Consider the following 17,968-nt stretch of genomic DNA (forward strand, 5'->3'; position numbering starts at 1 on the left):
TATAAATTCTGTGATGTACAAGCAAACAATTGAGATCAGTTTTTATTTGGATATCTTTTCTACGGTGATGCAATGGAACAAAAAAAGAGTTATAATCCAAAGAAAAAGTCTAAAAGTATTTGGAAATCTTCAACATTTTACTGACTTCCTACTGCAAATATGTACAATACTGTCTTGAGATGCAGGTGGATGGTCTGGCTGCTCTGTTTAGGATTAGGGTTAGAGAGGTTGAGGTCTCACAGTCAAGCTGCTCCACATGACATCAACTGAGCTGAAAACCCTGTGGATCATGTCAACTAGTAGCAGAAAGAGCAGCTCTCAGTAAGATGAGCGGTGATTATAGAGAACAAACTGAAAATCTGTGCAATCGTCCTCAAAACTACTCCTGGCTACTTGTTTTACATTTTCTGCTTTCTAGGAATAATCCATCTTTATTAGAATAAATCAGCAGCAGCTCAGCATTTCTCCTGCAGCCACTAACACGTTCAAAGACGGAGGGATCCCTCTTTATGACATCTGGATTGATCTGAATCAATAACATCGACGTCCTGCTGACACGCGCGGATTACCGAGTCCGGGGACGCGCAGCTCGCTCACTGCTCCCGTCAGCAGCGAGGTTGACGCGCGTTCCCGTGGAGGGCTCGGGGGCGCCGCCGCTAAAGCAGTACGGGCCGCGGCCGCCAGGCCCGCAGCGTTCACGGAGTCCATCAGCGTTCATTTTGTTCAGGCGGACCTCCGACCGGCAGGGATTAGAGACGTGCGAGATCTTATGTGTGTGAAGGGGGGAAGAATAGCGCACGATGGTTCGGGAAACCAGACACCTTTGGGTGGGAAATTTACCCGAACATGTACGAGAGGAGAAAATTGTGGAGCATTTTAAACGGTAGGTTACGCAAGAGGCGTCCGCTGTTGGCGAAGCAGCGCGGGCTAGGTGAAGCTGTGCGTTAGCTGGGTAGCCTGCGACCAATGCTAACACGGCTAACGTTAGCCTCTTTAAGTTTTACAAGCCAGAGTGTTTCTTCGTGGCTGTCCGTGCTACATTGCAGCACGGCGATATTTGTTCAAGCGACATGCGGTGATTTTGAGCATTCACGTGTGAATGTTTGCGATTTGGGATGTTTCGCCAACTTTTGCTAACGCCAAGAGGCATGTAACGTTAGCTGGGTTTGCTAGTCGCCGAGCTACCAACCAACCATTTTGTGGGAAGTCGAGACGTTTTCATGGTACAAGCCAAGAGGCAGCTAACGTTAGCAGCACGGCAGGTCAAATAACACTAGCTGACTTGAGTTATTTTTGTCACAGGAAGCGACTGACACTACGATATTTCTCTGATCATCGGCGTTTTTTAAATAACAGTCGAAATAAAGAGACAGTTAATGACCGATTACTGCGCTGACTGTAATGTTAGCAAGTTGCTGAGCTCTTTGACGTCGGTATAGACATTACTGTATCAGAATTAAGATACCTAGTTATTTTGTAAATTAGCACTTTATAATTAAATTGAGCGTATAGTTCAATGTAATTAATTCCTTTGCTATTTTATGTTCAATAAAGCCATTTAAAGCTTTTTATAATTACACATCGTTATCATTTGCAATGTGATGTTAAGTCAACAAACTCGTCTACACCGCAACAAATGTCCATTCAGAGTTACTGAGAGCAGAGTAATGTCGATACCTCGTAAATAGTGGCCTGGTGACAGCTGTGTGTTTGAGGAAAATGGTTTTTACAGTTATAAACACTGGCATTTGACATGGGCTTGCTCCCAGAAGGATGTCTGATAAACATTAGTGCTTTGAAGCTCCTGTTTAGAAACCTCTCAACGTTCCCAGTAATCACTTTATTACCCAGTGTGCTCATTTAGCACATTAACTGCAGGCACTGTTTAGGATCCGTCCCAAAGTTTAAATAGTTAATTCATGTTTGGTGGTCTAAAGGAAACATTAATGGAAACGTTTTATCCATATCTGGAAGTGAATCATTACTGTTTGTTTATGACATCAATGCCTATTCTGATCTTTAGCTACCAGACTTTACACAGAATCTATTCTACTCAACATGCTCTGCTGTATATGTAATTTTCTCCTTGTTTCATGTGATTTCCCCTCAGGTATGGGCGTGTGGAGAGTGTTAAAGTTCTGCGAAAGCGAGGGTCAGAGGGTGGTGTTGCAGCCTTTGTGGATTTTGTGGATATTAAAAGTGCGCAGAAGGCTCACAATGCTGTCAACAAAATGGGAGACAGGGACCTTCGGACTGACTACAATGAGCCTGGGTCAGTCCCCAGTGCTGTTCGGGGTCTTGAGGACAGCTCTCCCTCGAGCAGTCGAGATGTTACAGGATTCTCTAGGGGAACAGTTGGTCCAGTATTTGGTCCACCTGTGTCCCTTCACACCAGAGAGGGACGTTATGAACGGAGAATAGATGGGTAAGTGGACACGGCCTCCGCATAAAATCCTGGGGAATCTAGGTATTGGATAGGTGTAAAACCTAAACACATAGCAGGGTTGTTCTTGAGGGATAGATGCCTCAAGGGGGTAACACAAAGGTTGTCTAGGGATCGTTCCACTTTTCATCATAATTGACTCGCCTTTCCCACGGGATCTAAGTAAATTAACTACACTCTTTGCTATTTGGTAAGGTAACTATAATTCAAGGTTTGACATCTGGTTTGGATATTACGTCTGTGAGGAATATCCTGGTGAGTTTTGGATTTATTACATTTTGTGGAAAATTGCCTCGGGGAGATTTTGGATATTTCAACTTTTTTTTTCTCCTAAACGTGGGATTTAACCTTACTTTTACTTGGAATTGCTTGAAGCTGGAAGTAAATCCCACTACAAAGGATGCACTTAAAAGAATCTATTCCGGTAATATATCCCTACTTCAAGGACCTTCCATCTTGGGTTGTCAGTTTTTTACTCTTGGCAACAGCTGATGGTTGGAGTAATTTTATCATTTTTTGCGTCTGTGGATAATGGCCTTTTCGGGATTTAAGTTCTGAACCACTGGACTGAAGAATTTATTACACATCACAAGGAAGACCGAAGTAGTGCATATGTCCTAGCCTTCTCAGTCATTTTAGGATGAGATTAACTATGTATTATCAACATTTTTTGTCCCAAATACGGAAGCTAAATCAAGAAGACCATGCAAGAACACTGAGGATCAGTCAACCAAATAACAAAGTTTGTGGAGCTATTCTTGTTTTCAATTGATGGCCACGAAGACACTTGAAGACCACATTGTTGGAATCTAACCTCCTGGATGTATGCGATTCAATGCGCCATGTTGGATGTACTGATGTGGACAATAGTATGGATAGGTGTAGCTGTCAGTCTTTTGGATTACCCAAGTGTGGATGTAGCTGTGTAAGGGCTCAGCATGGAAAACGGCACTGAAGTATGTTAAAAAGAGCTGAAGACAACTTTTTCCACTGTCTTGAAATGTTACTACAGAAAAATGAAGCCCGGTGGCGGGACACCTGATGGGATCCATAGGTTTTGGAATAATGCCATTCATAAAAGCCCAAGAGGATTATGTGCTGTTATAGTGTCTGCCAGTTTGTGTGATGTTTAAATACTTGACATCAACCAGTGGAATAAATTTTTCATCCTTTTTATGTAAAGTTTAACTTTTGGGACATACTCCTTGCAGATACTACAAGACAAGACTGATCCATTTGGATGTATTTTCCGTATGGGAACCAACTAACAATATTCTCAACCAGGAATGTGCTGAATTGCCCCAAAGTTCATCATCATCTTTTTTTTTTTTTCTTTTTCAGAATTCATATTTATTTATTGAAGTTTTATGTTGCTATGTCCCTTGCCATCCTCCCCCCCACATGTCCTGAAATCCATAAAGAGGTACATTTCTGTGGTTGTTTTATTTTTCCCTTTTTCCATCCAGTGAAGAGAATTAAGTAGCCTTACTGTGGATTATACATCAACAGTCTTCTGGCCGGGCACCTCAGTGTTTGAAGATAACATGCAGTACGATTCAAGAGAACCGTTTTTGCCAAATTAGATCAATTGATTTTTTCCCCTTGGTTTTTCAGTCGGGCTCTCTCATTGTGACCACCTAGATTTTATTTGGATTAGTTTCGGTAACTTCTTTTTCACAAGGTTGGTATTGCTCTGCCCTCTGCATATTTTCTTTCTCTAACCTTATGTAGTGCTTTGTCTAATATTAGGTTTTGCACTGCTTCTAGGGGAAGATTGTTTTGATGCAAAGGGAGGAAACATATTTAAAAAAATGCATATTTATGTTTAGTCATTTGACAGATGCTTTATTTCAAAGCGACTTATAAGTAAGATAGAAAGTAAAATATACATATATACAGATATTGTCATTTGTGTATATAGATGCCTTTTTCTATTATTCTGCAGTCATTTTCACATTTATCACAAATCACAAATTTATCTAAACTCTGCATGGCATTTTACTTCTTTTTTTTTTTTTTTTTTTTTTTTTTTTTACCATGGAGTTTCTTGATAGTAAAATTGTCTAGTTAAATATTTAGGATAAATGTTTTATATTTAGATTTTATTTCTAATTAAGAACATTAGTTCATGAACAGTCAGCCTCTGAAATGAGCTCCCCTGCACACCTGAGGAGCCAGAAATGCTTGTTTTTGATTGTGAAAATGAAAATGAAAGAGACCAAGACCAGCATTTCAACATTGCTGGGTGAAAGGTGCATTAACTAAAGAATGGGGTGGCTATTTTTTTCAAGTGACTGTTTATGAATTTACATTTTAAGAAATAGCATTATAGGAATTTGTGCTTATTTGTAAGTTTTGTTGCTCCTGACAGTTTAGATAAGTAAGCAGTGTCAGATAAGTTGCCTGTGTTAGTATTTACAGCATTGTCTTGAAGAGTCAAATAATTTATAAATTTCTTTTATAATCACCGTCATATGCTTCTCTTATTTTGCAAGGTCCGAAACAAGTTACTGAAAGAAGCAAAGACATTTGTTTAATTTAACATATAGTATAGTTTTAGTTTGAGGAACCAGTGTTTGATTTTGATGGTAACAAATCAAAAATTACACTTGACTAATGGATTTTGCTAAAGAAAGAATGACTAGATCTTGAAATTAGAAATACTGGCACTGCTTTTATAAGAGTATTAAGCTTCTCAAATTGACCCCACATCTTATCGGGTCTGTTCTCAGCTATGTCTTGGCTGTATCAACGATTTGAATTGTCATTGTTGTGCATTTAGATGTGGAAATAGCTTTAATGGTAAGTATAGCTTACCTTTTTAAATTTAGTTTTGAATTTAACTCTTTTCTTTGTCTGTCCTGTTCTTACTTTACAGTAGTTCAGAAAGCCGTGAACGTGCCTATGATCACAGCCCATATGGACACCATGACCGCAGCGGCACTTTTGACAGACAGCGTCACTACAACGCAGATTATTACCGTGATCGCTCCATGTTTGCTGCTGCTGGCCCAGGGACCAGTGCTATTGGGGGAAGCTTTGAGGCATCAGATGCACATTTTGACTCTAGAATTAGAGACCCCTTTGCTCTTTCTAATTCTACGCGACGTGATCTGTATAGAGATGACAGAGGGCGACGTGTTGATAGAACTTACCATCACCGTCGGAGCCGCTCATCTCATTCCTCACAGTCGAGGCACCCTTCACCACAACGGACCACAGGACAAACACCCAAAACTCCTCATTCCCCTAAAAGAGCTCCATTGTCTCCCGGACGAGGCCCAAGATCTCGTTCCCATAGCAGATCTTCAAGCTCTGATTCTGTCAGTAGCACCAGCAGCACAGGCAGCGGCAGGTGTGACATTTAATACAACGCTTCATAGCTGTGTTAAAACATTTTGTCAACAAATAATGTTCTGGTAATTGTTCTGTTTGTATGTGTGTAACAACAGTGATTCAAACAGCAGCTCAAGTGATGGGTCTCGGGCACGTTCTGTTCAGTCGTCAGCTGCACACGTGCCTCCTCAGTCTTCTATGGTGCTTGATTCAGATGAACCACGCAGAAGCTTTGGAATTAAAGTGCAGAACCTACCGGTGCGCTCCACGGGTGAGTTTTTACATTTCTGTATAAAGTGCAACAACTGAATTCACTCTAAGTCAGTCCTGGTAGAGCTGAATGATTTTAGTAGTATTTTTTGTGCAGACATTATTTTTAGCATAATGCCACTGACATTACAGGCCACTTTCCTTCAAATTTTTCTGTAGATGTGGTCTTTACTTCAAGTTTGCTAGTCTACATGTAGCATAATTTACTGTGCCTTTCAAAGTCTGACCGTCAGAATTATGCTATTTTTTTTTGGCAGACACAAGTTTAAAAGATGGACTCTTCCATGAATTTAAGAAACATGGGAAAGTAACTTCAGTGCAGATTCATGGAGCATCAGAAGACCGATATGGTTTGGTGTTCTTTAGACAGCAAGAGGATCAAGAGAAAGCTCTTAGTGTCTCCAAAGGAAAGCTGTTCTTTGGCATGCTCATTGAAGTCACTGCCTGGAATGGTCCCGGTAAGTTGTGACAGAAAAGTAAAAGATATTTTATTGTCACGATTATTTAGGGCAGACTGTTTAATTCTGCAAAAGTAATTCAGCAAAACTCTGTTTGCTTGCTGGTGCAGTGTTTGCCACAGGATCTTATCTTAATTATGGTTATGGTGGCCGACTGTGTTGGTGTAGACAACCTGGTGAAAATATGATATTTAATCTGAAATATTTATAATAAAAATCTGAAGATAAATGAAAAAGAAGCAAAAATGAAAACTGTGTAAACCTGTAAATACCAGAAGAAGACTTAATTTTAGTCATATAGTATGTGATTGAATTTACACATTAACAGTCTACTGACCTCGGCACATCACATTTTTGCCATAAACACAAAGTCCTGATTTTGCTCTAAAAGTTGGTCTTCATTTATTGACATAAACAATTAGACTTGGATAATTTGAAAGTAATGTGAGTTGCAGTTTGATATTTTAAGCAGAGAGAAAAGTCTTCTGGTCAACAGTTCATGGATGGCATTATTCTTTTGGACAGAAAAAAAAAGTAATAGTATAGTTGAGCAACCCACCTAAATAAAGTCTACATGTGGAGGAAGACTGCTGTATGTGTATCACATGATGTATCCTTTTTTCCCGTTCTCAGAAACTGAGAGTGAAAATGAGTTTAGGCCATTGGATGGACGAATAGATGAGTTCCACCCAAAGGCTACAAGGACACTGTTTATAGGAAACCTTGAGAAGACTACTAGTTATCAACAACTTCTGGACATCTTTCAACGCTTTGGAGAAATTGTGGTAAGCTACTATCTTTAATGTGTACCCTACAAGCAAATGTCTACTTTGATATTCTTCTCATTATATCTTTCTTCCTAAAGGATATTGACATCAAAAAAGTGAATGGAGTTCCCCAGTATGCCTTTGTGCAATATTCTGATATTGCCAGTGTGTGCAAAGCCATAAAGAAGATGGATGGAGAGTATCTGGGGAGCAACAGATTAAAGGTAGTGCGTTTTCAATAAACGATGTTACAATATGCTTTCAGTGTAGTTTGTGTGTGTGTGTATATTAATATAATATGCCATCTTTTTCTCTAAAGCTTGGTTTTGGCAAGAGTATGCCCACAACTTGTGTCTGGTTAGATGGCTTGGCAAGCAATATCACAGAGCAATACCTCACACGGCATTTCTGTCGCTATGGACATGTAGTAAAGGTAAGGTATTACATTTTCTTTTGCTAATAATGATTGATTTAATTTGAGTGCAGTTCTATAAAACTATTATTTGTCTTTTTAGGTTGTGTTTGATAGATTGAAAGGAATGGCCCTCATCTTGTACAACAACACAGATTTTGCTCAGGCAGCTGTAAGAGAGACCAAAGGTTGGAAGATTGGTGGCAATAAAATAAAGGTAAAAAATGAAAATTATTCAGAAGTGAAGTGTGCTTTCTGCATTTGTATGTATGCTTCTTTACATGTGTATATTTATTATTTTAATAGGTGGATTTTGCAAGTCAAGAGAGTCAGATTGCATTCTTCCGAACTATGCAGGCATCTGGACAAGACATTAGAGACTTGTATGAAATTCCTCCTGAGCGACGGTAATTTTGTAATCATTCAGCCCTTGTATTGTTCAGTATACAAATAATTAATTTCTTTAAAATTAAATGAAGCCTAATAAATATATTTGATGTAGAGTAATATTTAGAATCACAGTTGCATTGAACAATATGTAAGAAGTTCTTAACAGAAGTCATGACATTTTTTCTACACCTTTTCTCTTCATTCACTCTGCAGAGAGGATCGCAGACCTCCATATCATGAATTTACAGCAGAAAGGGCTTATTACGAGAATATACGAACCCCTGGCCTCTACCCTGAGGATGCTCGAAGAGACTATGCTGCTCGCAGCAGAGACCGCTTTCCTGAACTGGAGCATTACCAGGGGGATCACTTTGATCCACGTTATCACGAGGATCCAAGAGACTACAGGGACTACAGAGACCCCTTTGAGCAAGACATCCGGAAATACACATATATTCAAAGGGAGCGAGAAAGAGAGAGAGAGCGTTTTGAGGCTGATCGCAGCAGGTGGAGCCCGTCTCATCCAAGACGACCTATCACACCTGCCGTATCCCCTTCACCATCTGAGCGCGCACCCAGAGACTCAGAACGACGTGTTTACAGCCAGTCCTCTGAACGAAGTGGTAGCGTAAGTTCAGTGTCACCACCACACTTTGACAAATCAGAAAAGACTCTGTTGGAGCATCCCTCCAAGAGTGACAAGACTGAAAAGAGCAGCCAACCAGATCGTGTGACAGGTGCTGAGAAAACTAAACGTGCAAAACGAAAAGAAAAAGGTGAGAAAGACAAAGCTGAGAAGATTAAATCAAGGAAAGCAAAAGGGCAGTCCCCATCCAACCCAGTGCCTGAAACAGAGCTTGAAACTGGTTTAGATGGAGGGTCAACAAGAGGAAGGGGATCAGACCAAGATTCTCATGAGAGGCAAAAATGCAAGGGAGATAATGACTCTCTTACTGGAAATCAGTTGTTAACTGCTCATCATGACTCTCTAAAAACTGACAGACCTGAAATGGGTAAAGGTGATAATTCAGACTTGGATGGAAAAAACAGACAGAAGAAACATTTGAAATCTGATATTGGAAATGATGGGAAAGATTCATCAATTGATTCGGATAGACTTGCTGCACGAAAAAGGCGCTTTGCTGAGTCTGGAGGAAGGACTATTCGTCAAAAGAAAAGCAGGTATGAGGAGGATGATGGTAATCAGTCTTCTGACCTTGGTGCCAGTGCCACATTTCTGAAAGAATCAGAAACTGACAAACACAAGGATTTACAGCGGAGAGATTCAAGACTCAAAAGTGATAAAAGTGGCTCTCAGAAGGATGGTCACGAAGACCTTGGAGCACAAAGTGAGAAATCTGAGGGCTCTTTGGACCCACTGGAATCAAAACAACATCCAGGACACACATCCAGAAAGTTTTTACATGAGGGGGTTACAGACCAAAGCAGTACAAGAGAACAAGAACACCATAGTGCCTCCAAATTTGGAGGTCAAAATGCAGACTCTGACAAAAGTGCCAAGAACAAGGAGGATCATGTTGACATTGACCTATCTCAGAGTTACCGCAAGCAAATGGAGCAAAATAGACGCTTGCAACAGCAGCAGCGGGAGTTTGACAAACCTGACAAGCCAGGAAGTCCCCAAGGAAGTGAGACAGAGGACCTGGAACATCGCAGTCTTGTTCACGAAGTTGGTAAACCACCTGAGGATGTCACAGATAATTTCCCATCTCACAAACTAAAGAAACTTGACCAATTTGACTCTGAATCAGGGATAAAGAGAGAGCGTGTTTACAGAAGTTTTAGACAAAAAAGTGAAGATCCCGACTGGAACAACACTTCCTCTCCAGGACACTTCTCTCAGCATGCAGATGAGGACTTGGTGGATCATTCGCAGAAGGAATTAAGCAGAAATGATGAAAAAATTCACTCTGATCTGGAGCTGTTAATCAAAAGGACACATAACACACAAGTAAACAAACCAAATGCTCCTTTGCTAACTGTGGAAGAGGAACAACAAAAGAGATGGGATGGCAGAGTTAAACAGGACTTGTTACCTGACCTGAACTTTTCTAGAACTCTAAGTAAAAACATTCACAATCGCAAGCGTTTGGAATATGGTGTTTGGCATGACTTGGAGCCGGGGGAAGTACGATCTGATTCTGAAGAGGACAGAGAGCCCAAACCCCACTCTCCTGTGCCCTCAACATCTATGCCTTTTTCTGAGAGGCCAAGGGCTGAAAGGTTTTCCGATCCCAAACAAGCACATCTTGAAAGAAACAAGTTCTACTCCTTTGCACTTGACCAGACCATCACACCTGATACAAAGGCTCTGCTTGAGCGCGCCAAGTCGCTCTCATCTTCCAGAGAAGATAACTGGTCATTTTTAGATTACGATTCTCACTTTGCAGGTCTCCGTAACAGAAAAGATACTGAGAAAGCAGAATCTACGCCAAGACCTACACCTTCCTGGTACATGAAAAAGAAAAAGATTCGAAGTGGATCTGAAGACAAACTTGATGACAGAAAGGAGGAGCCTAAGCCAGAAGAACAGGAACGTAGGGAACTATTTGCTTCCCGCTTCCTTCACAGCGCTGTGTTTGAGTTGGACTCTAGGCGACTTCAACACTTGGAACGCAAACATGAAGAACCTGAGCATACACAAAACCAACAACTTGGCCAGCAAGGGATAGATGGTGAACTTGACTCAGGGCCAGTTGGACTTTTCCATAGTCGCTTTTTGGAACTCACACGTCTACAACAACAGAAGAATAAAACCCAAACACTGCAAGAAGAAGATATTGTCCCAAAAGACAACAAAGTGGAAATGGCACCTATTCAAGAGGAAGTAGCTTTACAGTCACCTCAAACAAAAGAATCTGTTGTAGAGCCTGAAATTAAACCCATCAGTCCTGCTGAAGAGCGGAGTTCTGAACACCAACTCACACCTCCTACTGTGACCCCATCTGTGGTAAAGGGCTCTCCTCCACCAGAAGAAAAGTGTGTTGTGTTAATCCCTGACTCATACCCCCCTGTCTCAATAATAAAGGAAGAGGTAAGGGATGAGGTAAAAGAAAAAGATGTATCCATGCGCGACCTGCCAACAGAGACATCTGATTTTGAATCACCTGTAGCAGCATCTGAACCCAGTTATTCAGTGGATAGATGTAAACTTTCTCCATCAGAAGGAATATCAGATATTGTTCGAGAGGATGTAAAAGTTACAAAACAGCCATCTTGCCACGATTCTCATGATGAATCTGTTAGCAGTTCAGAGCCAGAGCTTGAAACTGAGACAACACCACCAGAAGTGCCTGAAGTCACTAGTCCTAGTGTTGTAGAGGAGGACATGGTAAGGAAAGAGACCCATTCCATTTCTAAAGCAGTAGCAGTAGCAGAGCCAGAGGGAGAGCAGAAACCTCAAGATACTAAAGCGCAGATTTCTATTGATAATGACACGAATGATGAAGCAGTGTCACCCCAGAAAGAGCATAAAACTAAAGACATGAAAAATAAGAAGGGCAGACAATCCCCTGCACAATTGGCTCCCATTCCTGTCATGCCTGCCTCTGGTTCTGAGAAACAAGCCACACGCAAGAGTGAGCGCATTGACAGAGAGAAGCTAAAACGTGGATCATCCCCTAGAGCTGAATCAAAATCCACAGGTAAATCTCCTATTCATGGATCAGATCCTGATATGTTGGAGCAGAGCATATCACTAGGCAGAGCAAGACGAAGAAATGTGAAATCTGTCTATGCCACCCCAGTTGAAGATGAGGCACCAGTTCGTTCTGGAAAGGAAATTACAGAGTCACCGCGCTCTGCACGAAAGAGGGGTACAGATAAAGATGCAGCACAACAACAAAGTATTGAACAGGATCCGCCTGCTCCAACGCCAACAGGTAAACGGGGACGACCTCCCAAGAATCGCAAACAAGGTGAAGATAATTCAACTGTTAAAGTGGAAAAATCTAAAATGGACAATAAAGACACAGATTCAAATGAATCAGAAAGTGGTGAACGAATTCCAAAAATGTCTAAAGCGAAAACACCCTCTTATGTAGCAAAGAGTTCAGTAAATCAAATGTCCACGTCCCTAGGTTCTGGATCAACAAGGAAGGGGGACAAAACTGAGGTAACCGAGGATGATGATCAGGAAGTGGATTTCACTGATGAAGATGCCCTCGTTGTGCAGGATTCATCAAGATTATGTGTAGAAGATGTATCAATAAAAGCTGACCAAAAGAAAGAGGAGAAAGACACACAAAGCAGAGAACTAGGCAAAGACAAAGATGTTCTCAATGAAAAGGATAAGGCTTACGAGGGTAAATCAAATGGGAAGGAGACAGACTCCCTGGTCCTAGAAGAGAAGACCACCTCAGAACGAGACAGGATTGCTAGAGGGAAAACCAAGTTGACAAGGACTCCCAAATCTCCTATCCTGAAAAACCTCAAAATACGGCTAAATGTCACAGAGGTGAAAGATCATCTCCAGCAAGGAAATGATGAGCTTGGGAATCAAGAAGAGTCTTCAAAGAAGTTCAAACCTGCTGACAACAGTGACCATGCTTCAAAGTATGCAAATGCCAACAAAGGAGACTCCAGATGTGAAGAAAAGGAAAATACAGCTTTGGATAAAAAAGAGCTCCTGGAATCATCAAAAAGCTTAATTTCACAGGAGCAGGAATTGGAGCAGGCTGTGGAGAACATTGCCAAACTGACGGATCCAGCTTTTCCGACAGAACCACCACCAACAACACCTGCCCCACAGACAGAAGTAAAAAGTGATCCAGAGGAAGAAAAACCCTCTAATCCTGCTAGCGAGACAGAACTCATAGCTGCTATTGACTCAATAACCGCGGAAGATCCACCTGTAACTCAAACACCTCTAGTAAGTGCAGTTGTAGGTTCAGAATCTGACATGCAAGACTTGATTCAGTCTGGCAAGGAACATGAACCTGAAACAAATACACCTGCTATACAAGAGACATCTGCCTTCCCAGCTACACCCAAAAAGGGCACCAAAGGAGGAAGACCTAAAACACCTAAACGTTCCAAAGTCCAATCCAATCCAAAGCAAGTAAGAAAAGATTCAAAGGAGGAACATTTAATAAGTGAGGAAATGCCGGTTCTTGGAACAGAACCAGCCTCTGCTGTAAAGGTTGTTTCTGAGACTCAGTCAGCAGGAACTACAGCTGTTATTACTCCTACTACTTGGAAGCCAGAGCCTGAGCCTTCAGTTGTCAAGGCTACAGATGTAAAGCCAGAGTCATCTTCTGAAGAACCGATTCCACATCTTAAATCTGTTTGCCCCCAGTCTAAGAGTCCAGTAAGTTCAAAGCCTCAACAGGTGACACCCGAGGCACCTACTCCATCACCACTAGCTAACAGGCCAAATATCAGACCCATTCCAACAAGTAGAGCTCCTGTTTCTTCGCCAGATTGGCACCACCAGTCCAAAGACACATGTATCTCCTCTTCACCTGCTTTGCCATTATCTTCCAAGGAAAACCAGCCTTTACATTCAGACCCTGAAATCATGGAAATTGATCATGGCAGAAGTGACTTGAGGCAGATTCTTATAAAACACAAAAATATTTCACTCCCAGGAAGTAGTTCCATTTCAAGCAATCTGCCCACCCTCCGAGATCAGAACCCGTCTGAAAGTAGTACTCCATCAGCTGTTGTGCCAAATAAATCAGCGCTGTCTGATAGTAGACTGACTGCACATTCTGTCTTGCCTGTTGTTCGACCTCCAGTCTCACTGCCAACTCCTGAGACAAAGTCTGTTATCTCTGTTATTGCATCCACTGCAACCTCTGTTATCAGTCGTGTTTGCAATCCTCCTGAGCCTGAGAACACATTAACCATGAACACTGGAAATCCCTGTGCAGACGTGGCTCTGTCCAAACCTACCTACAGACCCAGCAAAGATGATACTGGATCATATCATGGATCTTCAGTTGATGAGGTCGGCAGTTCTGCACGCTTCATTGTTGAGAGCCCCAATGTTGGTATGGGATCTTGCTCAGGTCTGAGGGTAAATACATCTGAAGGAGTGGTAGTATTAAGCCACTCAGGCCAGAAAACAGAGGGACCTCAGCGGATTAGTGCAAAAATAAGTCAGATCCCTCAAGCAACAGCAGGAGACATGGAATCTCAGCAGTTAGTATCCATGCCCCAGATTAAACAGGAAATGTACAGTCATTCTCAGTCAGGACTTCAAAAGGGAGCTTCATCACAGATCGATCACGGCCATCCTGGGAAGACTCAGTCTGTCTTATCTTCTATTAAGCAAGAAGGCACTGGGCTTGAAAAGATGGAATCTGCTTACCAGACTGGGCCTCAAGGAGTAGTTAAGCGTCTCACACAAGGTAACCAGCAAGTAATGAGTTACTCTCAAGACTATATGTCATTGAAATCTCAAAAGAAAATGGACAGTGCTGATTCTCACAGTACAGATGGAACCAAACCTTGGGCCTCTACTATAAGTCCTGCAATAAGCCCCCTTTTGCCCTCTCCACCAGGCAACCATGTGGGTTTTGTTACAGCAGCTGGTGACAGAGCTCCCTCACATCTCAGTGGGGTCAAACAGGAACCACGATCCCCGCGCAAGTCAGGTCACCCACACACTTCGTTTGCAGTGTCCTCTCCAATAGGCTCCTCATCTCCTAAGGGCATACAAGTAATGTTACCCACTGGCCATTCTGCCATGCAACAGTATATTACTAGTGTACATCATCCAGAGCAGTCGGTCATCATGCCTCCTCACAGTGTACCTGGTGGTCTGGGACGAATGTCTCCTCACTGTGTTACTCAGTCAATCCCAGTGGGCCATCTTGTTCAAGGAGATGTTCGTGTAAATACTCCACCTCTGTCTGTGATGAGCTATGGGATTCATAGTGAGTCTCTTGCTTCTCCTTGGTCTGGACCCATGCAGCCACAGCCCACGTCACCCCAGGCTGTTGGCAGAGACAAGGTCCTCAAGGTAAACCCTGGCTCTTTGAGAAGTCATGAGGGAGAACAGGAAGATGCCAGACACTTCCACATGGCAGGAAGACCGTCAGCCTCACAGCTAAAACCAGAGACTTTGCAGTCAGATCCTCGTGGGACTTTGCGCAGTAATGTTCAGTTGGACACTTACATCACACCGAGAGATATGCGCGTGCTCCTGCACCAACAAGGGGAACGTTCAAGTGCAGACCCTCATTCTGGACACATTCAAGAGACTCTTCCCCCCTCTTCAACACCTTCCAGCTTACCTTTATCCTTGTCTCCTAGAACACATGTTTTGCCTAAAGGTGTGTCTGATAAGGACATAACTAAGCCATTAGAGGCAAAGAGGTCCCACTCCCCACTACCTAAAGATGGAATGATGGGTATTCGACAGTCTGGGGCAGCAATGGCGTCTCCCCAGAGAGTTCAGCTAATGCCACCAGGACCCAGTGGCTCATTTCCAGAGTACTCAGGGGTGTATTCAAACCCAAGAGGCATCCATTCTCAGATACCAGAGTCGTCTTCTGTTGGACTTAACCAGCCTACGCTGAATGTTGCACAGACTATGGTGAGTTATTGGCACCTCACATGACAATTTATTTGTACTAATGTAAAATCCTAACATTACATCATACTAAAAGGAATTCTATTATATTGTCCACCCCATTTCTATCAATGAACACTTAATATTCCAAAACCTTCACTATAATTTAAAACAGTTCAACAGCAGCCTTAAGAATAAAGATAGAGTTGAATCGGTACCGTTTAAACAAAAACTGAACATTATCTTTTACATATGAGGATTTTTTGCAGGGCTGTTGTTTTAGACTACACCAGTTTTCTCTTGCTCTATCTAATAAATTGTCAAGTGTGCGTTTTCAAATGTTTGTATATCACTTTCCAGAAGCTTCTCATGACACATTGCACATTTTTCTCAACTCCTTAGGGTGCAGACCTTCAGCCAAAACCCGATGGCAAGATGACGCAGACTGTTAATATGGTGCAGTTGCTCACAGTAAGATAAAACTATTCAGTTCAGCTATTCAACAGTTTAAACTGTGTTCATGGCAGTTTGACAAACATGGTTTTGTTTTGTCTCATATTTAAACAGAAATACCCCATTGTGTGGCAAGGCCTGCTTGCACTGAAGAATGACACAGCTGCAGTCCAGTTGCATTTTGTTTGTGGCAACAGAGCATTGGCTCATCGATCACTGCCCCTACAAGAAGGAGGTGCACTGCTTAGGATTGTCCAGAGAATGAGACTAGAGGCTTCACAGCTAGAGAGTGTGGCCAGGAGAATGACGGTATGCATCTTTGACTCACTCTCACTGAATGATTCGACTTTATTTAATTATTAGTGCAAAACTAATAACCTGTTTCTTAAATCTGCAGGGGGACAGTGACTTCTGTCTTCTCCTTGCTCTGCCATGTGGACGAGATCAAGATGATGTCCTAAACCAAACTCAAGCTCTTAAGGCCGCTTTCATCAACTACTTGCAGGCAAAGTTGGCTGCTGGTATCATCAATATCCCCAACCCAGGTTCCAATCAGGTGAGATACAATAGTTCATTCCATGCATTTATTCATTCCATTTCCATTCCAAGAAATATTTAGGGAAGGAAAATGCATTTCATGTACCCATGTTGAAGTCAGAGTTTGTTGATGGAACAGCTAAAAATAAATTTGGGCTCATTTTTTACCTTTTATTGTGAAAACATGTGATTGTACAGGATCTGCTTTAAACCTGGTATCAGTTGTGTTATTTAAGTCTGTGACTGAAGTTTTTCTTTGATCTTCCAGCCTGCCTATGTACTGCAGATATTCCCACCATGCGAATTTTCAGAGAGCCACTTATCTCAGCTCGCCCCCGACCTTCTTAACAGGATCTCCAACATTTCACCACACCTCATGATTGTCATCACCTCTGTGTAACCCTCACTGCTGGGAACTGTCCCATCAATGGATGTTCTCGCGGATGAGCCTCAGGAATCCAGAGGAATATAAGAATTTGTTTTTGTTTTCCTGAACACAATGGGAATGTGTAGGATATACCCTAACAACACCTTTTGTTTTTCCCCCCCACCAATCCTTTTTTTTTTTTTTCTTGTCACTCCTGTCTGGTATTTTTGTCCTTCTCAAAAGAACTCAGGGATGGACCAAACCAGAATCAGTCTTATTTGACAATTTCTCTGCTGTATTTCTATTTATTGGAGTTTTATTTTAACGTTCGGAGATGCTCTGAAAAAGTAAAAAAAACAAAAAAAAAACAAAAACAGGATGTTCGATGAATAAGAATGCGTGACTATGTGGGTGGCCTTTTTTCTTTCACCTGTCTTTTTATTGATTGTCATGTTCATTTCTTCACAAGAGGATCATAGAAGCTGTTGTTCCACAATGGCTAAAGACATTTCAGCATGTGATTTGAAAGAATTGTGTACAGACTTCTTTGCCCAGGCTTTATTCAGAGGAGGAACGGGTGATTTGTAAAGCTATGGAGAGGACCACGTTTGTTTTAACAGCCCCTTTAATTCCACCAGCTCTGCTCATTTTCTCACACTACTGAAGCAGTACATCTCTGGCACCTGCCTTCACATCGAACAAACTACAGTATGATTTGGGAGTTTTTGAATACAGGACTTTGTAAATATTTTAAATATTTAAACTTTGACTGTGGAACTTGGAGAACTTGATAGAGACTTCAACTCTGGGACATACCCGAACACGGAGTGTGGAAATTTAGATGGATATCCTTGATTTTTGGGTGTAAATACTTGTAACAAGAAGGTTGGCAAACTCTTATGTAGAGGCTGCTGATGGCACTTCATATTTTGTAACTCAAATAAAACAAGCTCCAGAAAACTAATATTTAAGATATAATTATTTTTGTGTGTGAT

General features: G+C 41.7%; 1 protein-coding gene across 5 annotated transcripts; it reads left to right on the plus strand.

The window, feature by feature from the left end:
* The first annotated feature begins 670 nt into the window (after nucleotides 1–670).
* si:ch1073-335m2.2 (msx2-interacting protein) lies at nucleotides 671–17,937 on the plus strand. 5 transcript variants are annotated; one of them, XM_026348300.1, is made up of 15 exons: nucleotides 671–883; nucleotides 2,111–2,425; nucleotides 5,322–5,798; nucleotides 5,896–6,050; nucleotides 6,307–6,507; nucleotides 7,141–7,292; nucleotides 7,373–7,498; nucleotides 7,594–7,707; nucleotides 7,790–7,903; nucleotides 7,993–8,093; nucleotides 8,290–15,640; nucleotides 16,019–16,087; nucleotides 16,184–16,378; nucleotides 16,467–16,625; nucleotides 16,875–17,937. In XM_026348300.1, the coding sequence occupies exons 1-15, from the start codon at nucleotides 801–803 to the stop codon at nucleotides 17,004–17,006; spliced, it is 9,744 nt and encodes a 3,247-aa protein (XP_026204085.1). In that variant the 5' UTR covers nucleotides 671–800; the 3' UTR covers nucleotides 17,007–17,937. The 5 variants fall into 5 exon arrangements, with proteins under 5 accessions (XP_026204085.1, XP_026204086.1, XP_026204087.1 ...); XM_026348301.1 differs by having other exon boundaries at nucleotides 5,325–5,798; XM_026348302.1 differs by lacking the exon at nucleotides 671–883 and adding an exon at nucleotides 4,058–4,124 and having other exon boundaries at nucleotides 2,296–2,425.
* Nucleotides 17,938–17,968: the final 31 nt, after the last annotated feature.

The sequence above is a fragment of the Anabas testudineus genome, chromosome 5 (assembly GCF_900324465.2).
Source record: "Anabas testudineus chromosome 5, fAnaTes1.2, whole genome shotgun sequence".
In the NCBI taxonomy this organism is placed as follows: Eukaryota; Metazoa; Chordata; class Actinopteri; order Anabantiformes; family Anabantidae; genus Anabas; species Anabas testudineus.

Coding starts and splice junctions, on each gene's coding strand:
- si:ch1073-335m2.2 (XM_026348300.1), top strand. CDS start 801: ATGGTTCGGGAAACCAGACACCTTTGGGTGGGAAATTTACCCGAACAT. Junction 6,508..7,140: donor CACTGCCTGGAATGGTCCCG/GTAAGTTGTGAC, acceptor TCCCGTTCTCAG/AAACTGAGAGTGAAAATGAG. Junction 7,904..7,992: donor TTGGTGGCAATAAAATAAAG/GTAAAAAATGAA, acceptor TTATTTTAATAG/GTGGATTTTGCAAGTCAAGA.